Below are 18156 nucleotides of genomic sequence, written 5' to 3' on the forward strand. Positions count from 1 at the left end.
AGCCGGGGTCTGTCGGAGGTTTCTTCCGTTAAAGGGAGTTTTTCCTCCCCACTGTCGCCAAGTGCTTGCTCAAGGGGGATTTGTTGGGTTTTCCCTATGTAATAATATTGATAACAGTAAGGTCTAGACCTTACTTTGTAAAGTGTCCTGAGATGACTTTTGTTGTGATTTGGTGCTATACAAATATAATTTGATTTGATTAATTGATTTGTGGTGTTTATTTTATGGTGCCTTGTAACCTTTTGACTCTGACCATTTTATTCCTGTTCTGCACTGTATTTATTGAGTGGGGGGGGAAACTTCTTATAGGTAACATTTTAGCTTCTGGGTTTAGGCTTCTTAAAACATTTTCACTGTTAAATTATACTTTGACTCAAAGTTTTATCTGTGTGAGTAACTCCAACGTCTCTGTGTTGGCAGATCTATCTGGGGGTAGCAGCTCAGTACTGGGGAAGTTTGCATGAATTTGACCCAATAGAAAACAGGAGGGGTGTTATTCTTGGGGAACTACTAAAAGTTACTACGGTCTGAGTTACCTAGGCCTGTATATTGGCCCGGTCACACTTACAAAATAGTCAAATGAAAGACCTGAGATAAGGACACCTCATTTCATTAATAAAGTGTTTCCTTGCGTCCTTCCTACTCATGTTTTCCTCTAATCTTACACGGGCGGGACTAAGACAAGGAAGAAATGCAAGTGAGGGAATCGACAGTGATTATAAGAGACTTGGGATGAACCCATAGTAATACAGGACTAGACAGGGAACACAGTGACTTCCTGACTTTGGTGAAAGTTTTAAAAATTGAGGGAGTATTAATGGGAAAACATGTACAGCTCTGTGCTAATTCACTTTGCACACAAATTTCAGTGTCTTAATAATGTGGCCTTAGAATCAGACATACAGTAGAGGAAGGGAAGATTTTTATCTGTCATTATTAAATGGGTAAAGAACAATTTTAATGACAATATTAACATATACTATGATATGGGCCAAGCATTTAGCAACAGGTGGCTTTCATGCCATTTTCACCAATGTATGGGGACTGGTCATTTACTGGCAAAGTAGAAATGAACTAAAGAACAAACAGATACATACCCACATAAACACTCCCAGGTTCACATTCACTATAAACACAGAGTTTCCTAACCCACGTCACACAAAACCACAGACTTTCATCAATGCTTTGTCTCGAAGGTCCTGATCCAAGGGCACACCCACATCCTCTCCTTTGTGTTTCATGGTCTGTCTCTCTCTCTCTCACACACACACACACACACACACACACACACACACTTGTCAACCAGCATACAGTACTCCTCTGTCAAACACCACACTCTGGCAGACTAAAGTCACTGACCTACACCTTCATCTCCACACTGCTGCAGACATGGAGGGTTGCAGTGTGTGTGGGGGGGTTCACAGCACACATTAGACCATTTTAAAGGTTCTGACTAAATGTTCACATTGTTGAGAAATACAGCTTGGTGCAGACAACAAAAGATGAAGCTCTGAACACTCCTATCAACTCACTGTCTTTCAGTTTGACATCAAGAGTGAAATGCAGCAGTTAGATAAATATTTCATCCACAGTGGTTTAAATTTGAGTTCAGTTCAACAGTGTCCACTTGAAAATGACTTAATTTCACACCACGATGCTACAGACACCAAAGTGGGAACTAGCAGGGACGAAGGCCCACATGCAGACAGGTATAGCTGACTGAATCAAAGGGACTTAATGTTTATGAAAAGGTAGTAGGACTATTGCAAAGAGCAAATCCAGATTACTGGCAGGGTTTGTGGAGCAAGAACAGGACACATACAGGAATGTGTGCAACACCAGGGCCAAAAAGAAACACAATGAAAAGAAAGTGGCCAGTAATTCTACATTGGGGCTTAAACAGAAAACAGACAGGTGTGCAAAAAGGAGAGGGTTCAGGTGACCGGCAAAGTTTGGGAGACTCTGGGGGCCTCTAGTGGACAGGTGGTGGAAGACAGAAAAACGCAGAGAGACAGGGCTGCTGCACCTGGGTATGTCAGAACAATATTGACTTTACACCTCTTACTTTCTTGTTGCTAGTTTAAACATGTTTTTGACAAAAACATTCTGATTAAATACAATCAACCAAAATTCAGCATACACACCGCCATCACAGGCAACTTGGGGGGTTCAGTGTCTTGCCCAAGGACACTTTGACACGTGGACTGCAGGCACCAAGATTTGAACCTTCAGCCTTCTGGTTGGGAGACAACTGCTCTACCCACTGCACCACTGTCACCCCCTTTAAAAAATTTACTCAATATTAAAAACAAATGCAATATTATTTAACACCATTATGAATTAAATACAAAACCATCTGATCAAATCCATGACTGAAGCCCTGCCAGCATTTAGTACTTACTTGAGACCATCCATCCATTATCTATACTGCTTATCCTGAATAGGGTAACGGGAGCCAATCGCAGCTGACCTTGGCCACAAGGTTGGGTCCACCCAGGACAGGTCGCTAGTCTATCACACTCTGACACAAACTATCACACTCACTTCTAGGAGCAATTTCAAGTCTCCAGTCAAGCTTTGGAAGGAAGCCAGACAAGTCACACAGGCACATGCAAACTGCAAAGGTACCGGGTCAGCCTGGGCTCGAACACAGAACCTTCTTGCTGCGAGGCAACAATGCAAACCACTGCGTCACCATGCCACCCTATTCAAAACTAGACTCAGTTTATTTCTTATTGAAATTATAAAGAAATTAATATACACAGCCCTGCTTTAAATGAGCAAATAGAGGGAAAACACTCAAAATTCTTGTGTATGTACTGTTCTCCAGAGTAACTTCAAAAAAGATAACCTTTACATAAAAATTTACATTAATATAAAACTAATACCGTATAGTGGATTGTAGAGCAGTTCAAAGATGCCTTTAGGCTTAATAAGACATAAAATGAGAACGAAATGTTCAATAAATCCTTTAGTAATTACATTAGAAGAAATGAATGTGACTCTTTCATTTGTAATGTGAAAGAAATGTAGAAGCATTCTTCTATGAGTGATGATTTTAATGGGCATTAATATGTGAAGATGCTGCTGTTTTACAGCTACAGTGGTGGATATTTTACAACTGAAGCGATTCAGTTGATCACAGCTGGGAACAGGAAGCTGCTTCGTCCTCTGTGATGTAACAGTGTTGAGTTGAACACATCGTATGGTTCAGCATGTGCTAACAGCCTGCATGTGGTTGCCCACTCATGCTGCCGCCGCCTCCCACTCACTGTAATTCCACATTAGGGAGGCTGGCAGGTGAAAGCTGTCTCTCCATGACCAACCAACCAGCACAGCAGATTATTATTCCTTCTCTTCCTCAAACATTTACTGTACTGTATCCACCCACACACATTCAAATAAAGATGCAGGTAAGACAGATGAACGTGACAAACATGGTGAAGCAGAGACACAGGGCTCATAATTCTTACGTCTCCATTTGCATAACTGCTTGTGTTGAATTCTGTTTTTCCAGTTAGTGTTTTGTGTATACATGTACATAATAACGACTAAACAACACTGGACTAATGAGTTTAATACCAGTATCTACAATTATATGATAAAAATACATCAGCAGATATTTTAACAAAGACACGTAACCTGAATGAATATCTGTCAAGATCTGTTTGAGTAATTATGTGGTACAATTTTATTTTCCTCATTGGTCAACATAAATGCAGAACTGTGAGCCTGGCTGATGCTTTGACATACTATACATATACATTTATGTGTACAAATATGGATACATTGCTTTTTTGACCATCGGTGGAGCCAAGGGGTGGCCAGGGGTGGTACCGGCCACCCTCAGAATCTGACTGGCTAACCCTGAGTCAAAATGTGATGCTTGTCAGTATTAGTGAATGAAAAGTGAAAAACAAATTGTTGCCTTAACTATAACTAATATTTTTCTGGTGCTTTATAATTGATATTGGTCAAATAATTTTTATTTTATACCGTGCAAGCAGCATGATTTTTGCCTGAATTTCTCCAACTATGTTATTGTGGAGTACTTGGCCAAAGTTAGCTAAAGAAAACACTAGGTGTCATATTTTTACACAAAATAAACAATTTGATTCTTAATAATGTATAGTTCATTTCTTCATAGAGCTTTTCTATTATAGGAACATACGGAAACGTATCATGCAGAGTAACGCTAATTATAGGTTCTACGGTTGTTTCCACTACACTTGGCCCATTTTGGCCCATTTGAACTAAAATCAAGTACCAGGGCTGCAAAGGGGGGAGGATGCATGTGCACAGAGTAGTTGCTGGTGATTGGTTAAATGTTTGTGTCTTCAGACCTCAATCATTAGCATTACCAGCACCATGTGTAAACACACAGCTGACTGCATGTGTGAGAGAGGAGCAGCCCCTCCCTCCTCTAAACAAAGACTGACAGAGTGAAGATACTGTGGGGGGGGGAAAGCAGGACAGTCCGTGTCAACTCTGGAGGCTATGCTTGGTGATGGTTAAAGGAAATACGGGGCATATCGCTCATTAAGATCCAATAGTAGAAATGCAGCATATGTATACATGCAGGCACACACAGACACTGTTCTCCATCAGAGACAGTTCTTCTTTCCCAGCCAGGCTGGCCAAGCTGTAGCACGGTACAGGGTGACAGATTATCTCTCCAGTCTGACAAAGGCCGCATCAATAATTAAATCTCTGGCCAAACTGCAGCACAGAAATTAATGACGAGGGTGAATGAAATCAGCCATGACTCATCAAACTCAGGGCAAGAGAGAGGAGCTTGATAGTGTGGATGAATCAAGGGTATGAATATCAAAGAGGGTCAGATTAATGTCCATCCTGTGGCCTTTCATTCATTTTAATCCTTGGCTTTCTCCACAAGTCCACTCTGCCCTTTAGCACTACGTGGACTGTAGCTGGTATACTGAATGAGAAAAGTTCAGTGCATCTTCAGCCAGTTCCTCCAGTCCAAAAGTAATTTTAAGCATCAAAAAAAAAAAACAGATCCATTTATTTTTCCTCTGGTGTACTGGGAAATTCAACAGTGTCTGCTGATCAAGGGGGTGACACTGGTCATTTCCTGTTTAAAGGAACAAACAGAGACAGTTGACTTGTTGACCCTTCAGGTCATTCTGCTCTCCTGACCTTGGTCCACTGCAGGGAAACGATGCACACTGGGATTAAGCAACAGCAAACAGCTGAACCAGCTGTTCCCCCCAGCTGGGACCATGTTAGCAGGAATTGGTGAATGATAAGGATTTTACCCACTAAGAGTATTTTAAGCTGAACCAGCTGTTCCCCCCAGCTGGAACCATGTTTTCAGTTTTATAATGTGACATCCATTCAACAAGCATTAAGTCATGGAGTCTTGACTTGGAATATTTCACTCAGTGTAAACACCAATTTTAAGAAGCTTAAAGGCAAGTGAGGCTGTGTGAAGGTTAGTGACTAAACTTTTCATAGCCATTCAGAATGACGGCCAAAAAAACATAAAGCATTTCATGTCTGGCTACAGGGTCGTCCTGGTCGTCCCACCTTGGCACTACTCTGATTGATTTTGATCAACGAACAGCCAATTGCAAATAAGGAAGGTCAAGATTGACAGTCTGGTGTCCTGCAAGGTTAGGTAGTACAACCGACCACGTTTCTGGCATGTACACAACAAACAAACTATGTGCACAGACAAGGATTTCTATTCTGCTACACTTTTAAATGAACAATGGAATTTTAATTAAAGTTTTAATTCTGCCAATAAATTGAAATGGCATGACATAAAATAAACATTTTTAACAGATGATATACTGTATGTATTTTAACAACTATTTATTTATTTGGCCTATACATTTTTGCAGGCTGGGCTACATTTAGTTTTTAATAATTACCCCTTACTTTTTCATTTGGACAGTACATTTTTGAAACATACCAACAAAACACAAATCACATACAATTCCATGAGAGCTAAAATGATTAGTTGGCTTATTTATTGATCAATTGACCAAAAAAATAACTGTCATCTATTTAAATAATAAGTTAATGGCGTCAGTCATATACCAAAAAGCTCTAGTCATGCTCTAGTTCCTGTTCCCCCAGTACGAGGACATGAGGACAACAAAACTAAACATTTGAAGGATGTTTTCTTATTACAAAGACTAAATTCTTGACTGGAGAAATAACTGACAGATTAGGTTATAATGAGAAAAACTGTTAGTCGCGGCACCAGATTCCATTAAAAATGTATGAACAGTAACAGTAACAGTGAATTATCACCCAGTCCTGCCTTATTGTTAGCATTTGTAGGAAACAATACATAGATAAATGAAGTGTGTCACAGTAGTTTCATGTCAGTATGTGTAACGTAAGAGAGTCAGTGCATTAACCACATTATCACACACTCACACACATTAATAAAAACATAGTCAAGAATAACTTCACTTCATGAACTACTGACAGTAACAGATACAAGAAGGTGTAACTACTTTCATCACGTCACTGTCAGCCTGTATCCCAGCCTTGCATCTGGTAAAGAGGTCTTTAGTTCCTATGAGACAGACCATCATGTTGCACAGCAGGACGGCCGCCTGGGGCCTGCTCATCATCAAAGAGCTGTGGGAGCCACAGACCACAGCCCAATTCAAACAACCCCAAACACAAACACCATGTCCAGGGCAAATCCCAGGCCCCAAGCACACGGGGGACCCACTGCTGTATCCAAACTTTTCTGATGTATTCTCAGCACAAAAACTAACAGAAAAAACAAAAAACTAAACAACAAGTCTCCCACTTGAAAAATAAGGGGACAACAAAATAGAGGTCAAATATGTCTGGCTCTGAAAAAGAAAAAGAGCCCACTTTGAGTCTCTTCACATCAGGGATAATGACTGAAACTGGGTAGCTCTGGAAGGGAATAACCAAGAGCTGTATCTTTGGAAAGAGCGAACACAAAAAACCCACTGCCATTCCTTTTGCCAGCCACCATTACCCTACATGCATTTAGAAAAAGGGCAAGCCAATCAGGTGGAAGTGCTTGACTGTGCTCTGCCACGTGGAACACTGCAGCTCAACAGCAGCACACCTACTGGATCAGAGTGACAATGTTCTAGAGCTTAAAGTAGAAGTCGACTTGATCGGTTTTCACTGGTCAACAATCATGCATGTTTTCAAACAGTCCCCTCCTACAACAGCTTGGCTTTACAGTGACACCTCCATTATTGTCTGTAGCACTACAGTAAGTGTGTACAATACTATCTGAAGGTCTGCAGGCCTGCGTACTGATGTACATCACGATGTTCCATACAGTGGAAAGCCCCACGACAGAATGAATGAGCACAGAGAAAAAGTTTCAATGGAGGAGTGAACCTGATAGAAATGCATCAACAGTTCCACATCAGAAGCAAGTATAATGTTCTTCTGAGGAGAAAATGTCACAGGCAGAGGTGCTGCCATCTTTTCAGATGTGATTTAGAGAACAGAGCATGTGCAGCGGTGGAGGAGGCAACAGAGAAAATAAGTAAGAGTGGAGATGGTGGAAAGGTGAGTTAAGACAGCAGAGGGACGGAGGCAGATATGTGGCACTTCAGACAGTAATATGGTGTTTACATTCCACCTCCATGGTGCTGCTGTCTTATCTATGCAGGGATTATCTGATGCACTGACAAAGACCCCTTGCCTCCCCTTCCCATTTGCCTCCTTTCCTCGATTCCTTTCTTGGGCTTGTCTTTATCTTTGTCTTACACATATGTGTAATTTGTTTAGTATGAGCTTATGTTTTCATTCACATTTATTGGCTATCAGTCTCAAAGCTTCTTACAATACATCATCAGTTTGTCTTCATGCCACCGAAGGCAAAGTGATTTTACTCTATAGTTTGCATTTTAAATAAAGTTCTTCTTATTATAGACCATCAAATCCTGGATGATGTTATTGTCTTTATTTATATACTGTATATTTATGTTTATACCAACCTAGCTAGTTAACATTTTAATCATGGCCTTAACCTTTTACAGAAAGCCTGTGTTTTTAAGTTCAAACTGTTGTAATAGTAAACTATTAACCACACTCACAACCTCTGTGAGCCTCCTTTTAAGCCCTTAGGGTTATGTGTTTGATAATAAGTAATTGGCATGATATTCCTTTAAAGCTACGATATAAAAATCTTTCAGTTCTGCTTTTCAATTTGGAAAACATGCTGTGCTTCAGTTACCTGAGCAGGGTACAAAATGCACGAGTTCTATTTCTACAAAAATGTCAGAAAAGAGCAGGTTAGTTTAATAATCCTTTAACTCCTGGATATTTCCAGCTGCAGTCCACTTCCTTCCTATTACTTTTCTTTCTCCTTTCCTTATTTCTACCACCTCTGTCAGTCAAAAACAGTATTTTTCAGCATCTTTTCACAGAAGGCCTTGACTTTATGAGATAACTGTATATACAGTATGTTAATGCACATGAAGAAAGGACAGCTAAATAAAAAGAGACAACTGAAGTGTATGCATGTGCATATATTGTACAGACAGGTGACAACCCAATATAAAGAGGCTCAGTGAGGTGCTGGGCCACCACGTGCCTCCAGAACAGCCTCCATTCACTGGATGGTTTGATGAATATGAATGTGAGGGTGATGTTCACATGAGGGAATATCTTTTGGAGGAATGCTGCTCATCCCTCCAGTGGAGTTCTCCATTCTCATGTGGTGTTTTGCTGGTGGTGGAGACGCTGTCTAACATGTCTCTCCAACATCTCCCATAGATGTTCAGCTGGGTTGAGACCTGGTGACTGTGAAGGCCACAGCATCTGGTTCATGTCATTTTCATACTCATCACACCGTTCAGTGAATGGAGGCACTGTCATCCAGGAAGAGACCACTCAGTTATTCACATTTTGTCTTTCATTTCTCACTGTCTGTTTGTGACAAACAGGCTTCAAGCAGCAGTGTGTGAAGATATTTCTTGGCATGACTACAGACATTCAGTACAATTCTGTATCTCTGTGGTCTTGTACAAATATGTTAGCAGGAGACAAATCAATATCCTATGTCCTATTATTATCTTGCAACATGCAGAAGAAACAACGGGCCATGTAAGCAGGTCTCTGCTGCTGCTATTTCTATTATTTGAAACCAAAAATGTGAGAAAAAAGAAAGGAGGCCAGTGAGAATTCATTCCCATCTCAAACATGAAAAGTCTTGCCCATAAAAAGTTTTTTCCTCGACAGCAGTCATAGCTCATAGCACATCTGGCAAATGTGCATCCAGATACAAAGAAAAATAAACAATCAGAGAAAGAGATGAGAGAAAAGAGCCTGTGCTTCAGCTCTCCTTTCCCTCTCCCACCCAACACTTGAGCTTTTATATACCTCCACTCTTTTTACCACTCTCCCACTCCTCTGTTTTATCCCCCACCACACACACACACACACACCTCCCACCAGCTTCCCCCTGCTGTTCTGATTGCAGCAAAGATCAGACCGACCAGAACATCAGAGAGAGAGAGAGAGAGAGAGCTGTGTCAGTGGGTGTTTCTAGGACAGAGCGTGTGGGTGGATTGCAATCAGACCCACCACCAGCACTAATATCGGCACTACAACCCAGAAAAAAGACAGAGACACAGAGAAGAGTTTAAAGAGTGAACAGGAAGGAGGGTGAAGGATAGGGAAGGCAAACTTTAAGAATATGCAGCAGCATCCAAGGTTCAGAGTCTCAGCTCTGCCTGAGTCGGACGTCTGAGCAGTCCCACTGTGAGGTGGCTGGGTGGGTGATGGTGCATGTGTTTGTGTGTCAGTTACTGTATGTGGGTACAGATGAGGTATTCACATGCATATTATAATCTCAAGGTGTCTTTGTATATGTGGGGGTTTTGTTTTTCTATCTGAGAAGGTTTATTAAAGCTGCGTTAACTCAGATTTAGCACAAATCAAGTAAAATAATTACTTGATATAATTGAACTTAACTTAATAATTACTTTTAATCAAGTAAAAATTGTCCCTGCTGTCCTAAACCCCACTCTGCTATCTTCTTTCCCTCTGTGGCCACTGTTAAAATCTGCACTGCACTTCATCCACGCCCTCGCTGATCCGAGGTTATAAGACGCATTTTTCAAACCAAGGAGGGCCAAGGAGGAGTGGAGGGAGAAGAGGAGGGATTCCTGCTTGAGTCAAAACTTAAAGGGTGAAAATTAGTTATAGCTGCTTTAAGTTTAGTAATTTAAATAAAAAATACAACTTCACAGAATAGTTCTGGTTTGTTACTATCGGTTATAGTAACACGGAGTTCGCCGGTCAATGGCTGAAATCTGAAATGGCCACAGTGGTGCAGTGGTTAGCACCACTCTCATAGTTGGTGGACTCCGGCCTTTCTCTGTGGAGTTTGCATGTTCTCCCCTGTGTCTGCGTGGGTTTTTTCTGGGTACCTCCTCCCAAAGTCCAAAGACATGCAGGCTAAATTTAAAGCCTGTCTTTGTCCCGGTCAGCTCTGTGGTGGACCGGTGACCTGTCCCAGTCCACCATCAAGCTTCTACAGGATAAGCAGTATGCAGAGTAGCTCACTGACGTAAAAATCAAGTGTGGTCAGGCTGTCCTACAGCAGATTAACCATATTTTATAAACCACTTCATTTGGAGATAAAACTAAACGTGAGCATATAAGTACAACAGGCCCTGTAAGTGAAATTGAAACCAGGAGGGCTTTTATGTTCATAATGTTTTATAATGTCACTGTCGAATAAACTGGGAGTTTGTTTCCAGCCTGTCTGATCATCTGAATGCTCATGCTTCTCATGAGACACATCAGGGCTGATCATGGTTTTACACTTAGATTTGATAGAAAAGGCTCATCCGTCCTTCACAAACATGACATCAGAGCTTATTTAAGTCAACAATAAAACTTTTAGCACATTAATTGGTATAAAGTTCATCAACAGGGCCAGTGGTACGTGTCAGGTTAGAGAAGCCACTCAACGTACCACCGAACAAATACAACTAGATGTACCAAGACCGCCGCTAGCCAAGAAGCTGATGACTGAGTCGTCGATAGTGACACGTGAGTGAATGAAACAGCTGATGTCAATCAGCTAATGGAAGCACGAACGAACTGTTACCTGACTGTGTTTGATATATTCATAAATGGAAATCAGGAGTAACCTACTATACTACAGGTGAATCCAGTTTCAGGTCTGCGTGTCAGTCTGAGGTCAGGGCTACACACACACACACACACACACAAAGTGACCTCACCTTTGAACACACAGAAGTACCCGCTTTGAGTGCATTTGTACCAAATCCTTCCCACAGGGTTTTGCGGCGGTGTGGCTGTTTCTTGGTGCTTTATAACGAAACCATAGCGAAACAATGATAAAATAACTTTTTGATTCTCTGACTCACTTGGTTCTCGCTGACGCTGTATTCTCTCCTCATTCAAGTGAACTTCCAGCTCCCCACTCCAGCTTGTGGGGTCAACTCATCTCATCTCTCCCATTGCAGCGTTTTGGAGGGTCAGCTTCGACCCCCCCATTCTGAGACTGTACCTTTTACACAGAGCGGCGAGGAGGAAAACCTGCTGAGGTGAACGGGCAGTGTGAACATTGTTTTGATATTTATGAGGAAGTGTGCAACACAATGTAAACCACCTGACTTATTCTGTAAGGCTACATAAACCTCATAGGTTTAAGTAGTATACACATGAGGCTTTGTTCACGTGGTTCAGCATAGTGTCATTTTCTTTTAATTACCCAGTAGGGACATATTTCTATTACTTATTAGGACACTGAAAACCTTCAGTTGCTTTGTCAAAGTCTTCTTTACAGTGTGGAGGTGGCTTTGAATGTTCTGTGCAGGTGCTGCACTCCACAGAAACGGTTTTGTTCGACTCCACAGAAACACAGAGGCTCGCCAGAAAAAATGCCAAGGGAGAAAATGCTGAGCTGGAGCTGAATGAAAGCTTGTCACCTCCCTCACACTCAAAAAATCTCAGCTCTGTGTGTGTGATTTTCTGTGTTGTTCTCTTGGTCTCTGCTTGTGTTCCTCGTTCCTTTTCTTGTTATGTTTCTTTCATTCTCTGGCTCCTGCCTACCCCTTTATCCCTGGCTCTCCTTGTCTGTCTCCTCTCCCTGCCTCTCACTCTCATTCCCTGCACATTCATTCCTGTACGCTTGCCTGCTCACTAATGGCCGTGGCAGGTGCTCTCCCAGGTGCTTGAGCATAACAGCCTGGACCAAGCCTTTAAAAGCTCTGGCATCAGCACCTTAGCCCCCTCCCCTTCCTTCCGCCACTGAAAGACTGCAAAGCTGGCATCTACAAACTTGTCTGCCTCCACTCACACACACATGTAGAAGCAAACAAATTACATCTCTCTTGCTTGCACCCAGACTGTGTTGTTTTGCCTTCAGGTATGAGCCAGATTGGCCTAGGCTGCCTCTCTAATTTGGTGCTGCCATGGGTAGCCCAGTGTATCACACACTAACACATACAATATCTAATAGCTTGACAGAGGAGAGAGAAGTGGACACTAAAAGTGGGGGACTGATGATGATGATGGTGACAGCGGTGTGTGGTTACAGGCTGATAATGGCCCACTTGCAAAGCTAAGGTCAACCAGTCCAAACAACTCAATGGGAGAGCAGAGAATGCAGCATTGTTAGACCGAGAGCAGGCCGCCCTCTCCGGTTTACTTTTCAATCAATCAGCGAGTCATTTCTAAACAGCATCAGTTTGACTTTCACCTAGTCTCAATGGACGGCTTTTATTTTAAGGTAAAGCCAGTCATGCTTTGCATCCAACGGGGCTGGTTCCATTTCTAGAGGTCGCCTTGGTTCCTGAGTATAGCTGCTGCAGTTAACATTCATACTGACATTAAACATTAAACAAGGTAATATCTTTGACTTTAGGTAGTTTAAGCTGTGAGCGCACTGTTGCAAGATGACTGCCAAAAACAATGAACTTCACCTTGCTGTCTTTCCGAAAATGATTTTATCGTCTACATTTCAATGACATGCCAGGTAAAAGAAAAAGGTTCAAAACAAGTCAAACTGTAAATGTACATGTGATTCAGCTTTCAGAAAACCCCCACAGGTGGAAAGTCTAAAATATCAGTAATAGAAATATCAGTGGGTCGTTTAATGTTGCGGGTCAAATTGACCCATGAACATAACTGCTGAGCAGGCATCACCTGAGAAATGAACATAACAGGAGGGTTTCCTCTGAGCAGGTGATGCCTGCTCAGCAGTTATGTTCGTGGGTCAATTTGACCCGCAACATAACAGGAGGGTTAAACTCAAACTACATGGTGGCGTTTCAAAGTAAACTGAAATCATGAGTGGTTTGACTTCAAATCTTTGAATCAACACTATAGAATCAAAGCAGGTAGATGTTGGGTTTGCATTAGGGTTGATTAAAGCACAGCAGAGGTGCTGGTTGTGGAGACACTTGCAGAGCAGATGGAGATCTTACATAGAAGGTTAAATTGTCCAAGTGCATGGGACAGGTGTTGTAGAGAGTGGAGGCATGTCACATGTGAATGTGGTGGTGAAGCAGGACTGACTGCCTCCACTACCTTCTTGAGAAAATGGGACAGATAAAATAGCTCACTGATAGACTGTACTAGATTGCCTTACATTTTTTCCTAGGGGTGTAGTATTCACTACATGAGGAAACTGTGCTTTATCACCAAATATTCAAGCTGAAGTGAGTGTACTGAATCACCAGCGACAGAATCACCAGCTCCCCACGCTGATGACTGAAATCTCTAACGCTCAACTGTCAGTATATATCCTGGTTAAAGGTTTGCTGAAGGACCATAAAATCCACATTACAATCATGATGCAATAACTCTGTAACTCTGTGGCTGCTGAGCTACAGTATTAACCTTGTAGAAGGTGCTTGTAAATGTCTTGTTTTAAAGTGAATCAAACAAATCAAGCCAGAGTCAATGTACAAACAGTTCGAGGGTATGAGGACAACGATGAACAGTGCAGTTCTGATACTGAAACTGTTTTCATTTATATTTGAAAAACTAACAAAATATGAGCATAAATAAAAACACCAAGTTACAAAGTAAACAAATATACATCTTTGCACTGAATTTAACAAAAGGAACGATTGAAGTTATTCATAAATCATCTTTCTGTAACCATTACAGGTGATCACATGGAACCAGTCCACCCATCCTAACACTGTGCATTGTACATTCGTCCTGTGTGTGTGTGTGTGTGTGTGTGTGTGTGTGTGTGTGTGCTGACAACATTAGTTGGAAAAGGAAAACTGAGGGCGATGAGGGAAAGCAGAGACATTTCCACTCAAGTTTGGACTCAAACAAACAAACCCAGAGTGAAACCAGCCTTGGTCTGTGACAGGTGGTTTGGGTATTTAAGCAGCATATCACCGGTCCAGGAATCTAAACTCAATGCCTCAGAGAAACGAGCCTTTGATGCTGAAGCAGAGGCTCGAACTGGCAAGTGGGAGATTTGGGTTTGTTTTCCTTCTGGTTATACAACAAAAGAAAGGGAGTATTTTAGGATGCTGCCTTTCTCTGTGTCTTTGGACAGCTTTCGTTTACTGGCAAATGAGCACGGGGGTACAGACCTTCCTCTCTGCTTCACTGCACAGTGTGTATAACGTCCTCAGTGGTTCCAGCCTTGGCGTCACACCTCCACATTAGTTGGAGGGAAGAAGGAGCCACCTCATTTATCCCTATAGCTCACAGTAAACTGACGATGTGCGTGTGTGAGAGACAAATTTAGAGAGTTTGTCTGAGTGCACGTGTGTGAGCATTTGTGTACATTCACTGCATAAACGTGCATGCTGTCAGAAGGATGTGAAGAGAGCAGATGCCAAAGAGAACAGCTTCATGGGGCCGAGGAAAACAACACAGCCAGGGTGAAAACAAATGAAAAGCCTCATAAGTCAACAGCTAGGACATGTAGACAAAGGGCACATTGATATCAGCAGTGACACACGGGTGGCAGCTGTACACATCATGTCATTCAGCTGTGGCTGCTGTGAAAGGGGACTTTGTCAGACAGAGTTGAGTCTGGTGATGTGCCTTCATCCTGTGGGGAAATGTAGTGTAAAATAAAACAGCTTGTTGTCCCTGAAACAATCATGTAAGCAATGCTGCTAATGTAATTCCTAACCTACTCTTGGTTACTTTAAAATGATTCAGATAATCGAAAACAGGCTACAAAGCCTGCGGTTCAATCAGGATGCAATTCTGTTTTCTACCATTAAACAAAGTTGAAACTGCAGTGTGGGTGAATACTGGTGGTTTGACACGGTTTAACACGGTTTAACCAGTTTAATACACAGTCTGCGTGTCTGCCAACGGTTTGTTAAGTGTTGTTTTAGAAAGAAAAAGACAGAGACAATGTTCTCCATGATGCACTGGAACAAGTTTCCTCTCATGTTGCACTGGAATCAGCTGAAACCAGCACTTGCGTGAAGGGTGGACAATCAGTCCCATAGCATTTGGTATGGTTTGTGAAAATGTATACAATCACAAAAGTACACGAGATTTGTAGTTAATGGGCTAAAACACACAGAACCACACTGTGGTGGTTTGACCTCCACCAGCAACAGTCAATTCTGCTCTGCACTGAGACTGGGGGTTAAAGAGTTAAAGGAAATGACATTAACTGTGACAGAATCAGAATATGTGATTGCATTTGCCTTACAGCAGTGGAAAACTTTCAAAAACTAAATACACTACAGTCATTTCCAAGCATGGAAGCTGTGCACTGCACTCTGGGTTATATGAAGTCTGCTTTTCTTTACTCAGTGACAGAGATATACCAGTTTAAATTACACAGTCCCACAGAGAGTCCGGGTCGTGTCGTTTGTGATGCCTGATGAAACCATACTGCAACCCCGTGCCCCAGAGCTAACACTCCTGGCTATGCTACTCTACTGCACAGTGCTCACAATACCACAGGCCTTTCAACAAAACACACACATTACACACACCTGCAGAGGAAACACATGAATACATACACAGAACGCACTCATACAACTTACAGTAATTAAATTTAAAAGATATTTGTTTACTCGTACCTCAACATATTCACTCCTCTCCTACACCGTAACTGGAAATAAACATCCCCGTCATCGATTTTTAGTAGTTTTGTTTGTACATTCATAGCACTTTGGCATAAATAGAAGAAAAACTCATTGTTCAATGGTTTTCACCTACAGAGACTGAAAACAAAAGGGAAACTGTGTCATATCACTTCCCTCCAATCGCAAGGTAGAGTGTTTTTCAACAGGCGAAGCAGAAGTGCAGAAAGCAGTTGTACAGTTTGAATGAAACACAACAATGCTTCAGTAGCTCACAACACACAGACAGTCGGACCAAAGCCCAGCTTATGGCTGCTTGTGACGATTCTCTTTCAAAGTCACCGCAGACGATGACCACCACAAACATGACCATAGACGCCGTAGAACCAGTCAGACACAGTGAGACTGACGAAGGGACGCCCTGAAAAGTACATCAACAAACTGTTCCATTATGTTTATTTTTATTACCTTATTTAAAGGACTATTACCATGTAATCAAGCAATTAGTAAAACAACAACTATAAAAATCTGAAAATAAGCTCAGGTCAATAAACCCTGGTTTCATGGGAAAGAAGAGATGTATTTCCAAAAAGTACCAACTTCAAACTGACATGAAAACAAAGGCTCAGCAAAGAGAAACACAGGAGTGAATACATGAGTCTGCCTACCTGGATCAGTGACATGTTACCAAGGTCCAGTCTGAAAAGGTAGTTTCTGGATTGGAGAGACAGGAAAGGGGGACATATGAGAGTGTGCACACTGACCTTATGTAGAAAAGATGAGTTCACTAAAGCAAATAGATGAGCAGAAAAGAACAGGCCAATTCAGCTGCTGTCCACCTAAAGTAAGGCCAATTGAAGGTCTTTGTTTTAGCTGTATTTACAAACTGTTACTTGGATGGCATGAGGTCAAAACTGTCAAAACCTGAACTCATGTCAGTTCATGAGAACACACACACACACACTTCTTCCAAACTCATCCCTTCTGCCAAATCTGAGGCTTGACTCGATCCAACAACGCCTCAGCAGGACACTTAAGAAGCATCATTATCCAAAGTCCACACTGAGTGAGTGAGTCACAAACGGTATCACATGCTCACTAATGTGCTCTGAGGGCTGAAAAGCTGAGCAGATTTACTGTTTCTTACCTGGCACCCACAATAAGCTCATTCCTAGTCAGGTCAAGGGTGAGCTGAGAGTAGTCTCTCACGCCGGGGTGGGAGAAGGTAGAAATCCACGGACTGAGTGCTGAAGAGAGGGGAAACACAAAAATAGAGATGTTACTAAAAGCTAAACTGTCATAGTTCAAGGGATAAAAGCAGACATTTACACACAACACTCAAATAACACATTATAATCGACTTATGTGCAGAGAAGTCTTTTCCCTTTGGTATTTCATGTAGGTGTATGTTTATGTGGTAACTAATGAAAAAGATTGAATAAATTCAATATCTTTGGTTCATTGATCAGACTAAACAAGCAAACTGGAGACGTAACTCCTTTTTTGACACTATTGACTAAATGGTTGATTAATCAAAATAAAATTTCAGATATACTGTAATAAATGCTAATAATAAAACCATTTGCTTCTTCTGTGTTGGTACAAAGTGCAGTGAACAACGCAGGGAAAGCTTCCTTCGCTAGAATGGAGTCTCCTGCAGAGAGGGACACAGCTGTGCAGACACAATCCTGACACAGTCTGACATTAGGGCAAATACAGCTCTGTGTGATGTACGGTACGAGGATGAAACCTCAGCGTGGTTTGAAACTGACAAATCAAAGTTTCAAAGCAGTGGAGGAGAGGTGCTGTTTGGCAGGTTTTTAATGTCATAGTGTAAACAGCGGGGAAGGGGCATTCAAAGTGCAGATTCCACCACATGGGAGGTTTGTGCAACACACAAGGATGTACCGTTGTTTCCATGTTGTACACAGTATCAAAGCAAAAACGTTGTGTTAAATAGCTTCTCACTATTCCCACCAAACCTTTGAGAAGTGGTTGCTGAGGGGCATCCCATGATGCAGAGCTCCTCTCTTCTTAACTTTATTTTTATATGCCACCATTACACATTACTAACTGTGTGTCTCCTCTCTCCCGTAGTGTGTCCTCTCTC

General features: G+C 41.8%; 1 protein-coding gene across 4 annotated transcripts in view; it reads right to left on the minus strand.

Moving 5' to 3' along the window:
* sema5ba (sema domain, seven thrombospondin repeats (type 1 and type 1-like), transmembrane domain (TM) and short cytoplasmic domain, (semaphorin) 5Ba) overlaps positions 1 to 18156 on the minus strand; it is a 163278-nt gene that overhangs the window by 61161 nt on the left and 83961 nt on the right. For all 4 annotated transcript variants that reach the window (XM_020623972.1, XM_020623973.1, XM_020623969.1 and 1 more), the window contains 2 exons: positions 17194 to 17293; positions 16715 to 16760 (listed from right to left, as the gene is read on the minus strand). In XM_020623972.1, coding sequence (XP_020479628.1) covers positions 16715 to 16760; positions 17194 to 17293 — 146 coding nt within the window. The remainder of the gene's footprint in view (positions 1 to 16714; positions 16761 to 17193; positions 17294 to 18156) is intronic.

Source organism: Monopterus albus, unplaced genomic scaffold (assembly GCF_001952655.1).
Source record: "Monopterus albus unplaced genomic scaffold, M_albus_1.0 scaffold318.1, whole genome shotgun sequence".
Lineage (NCBI taxonomy): Eukaryota > Metazoa > Chordata > Actinopteri > Synbranchiformes > Synbranchidae > Monopterus > Monopterus albus.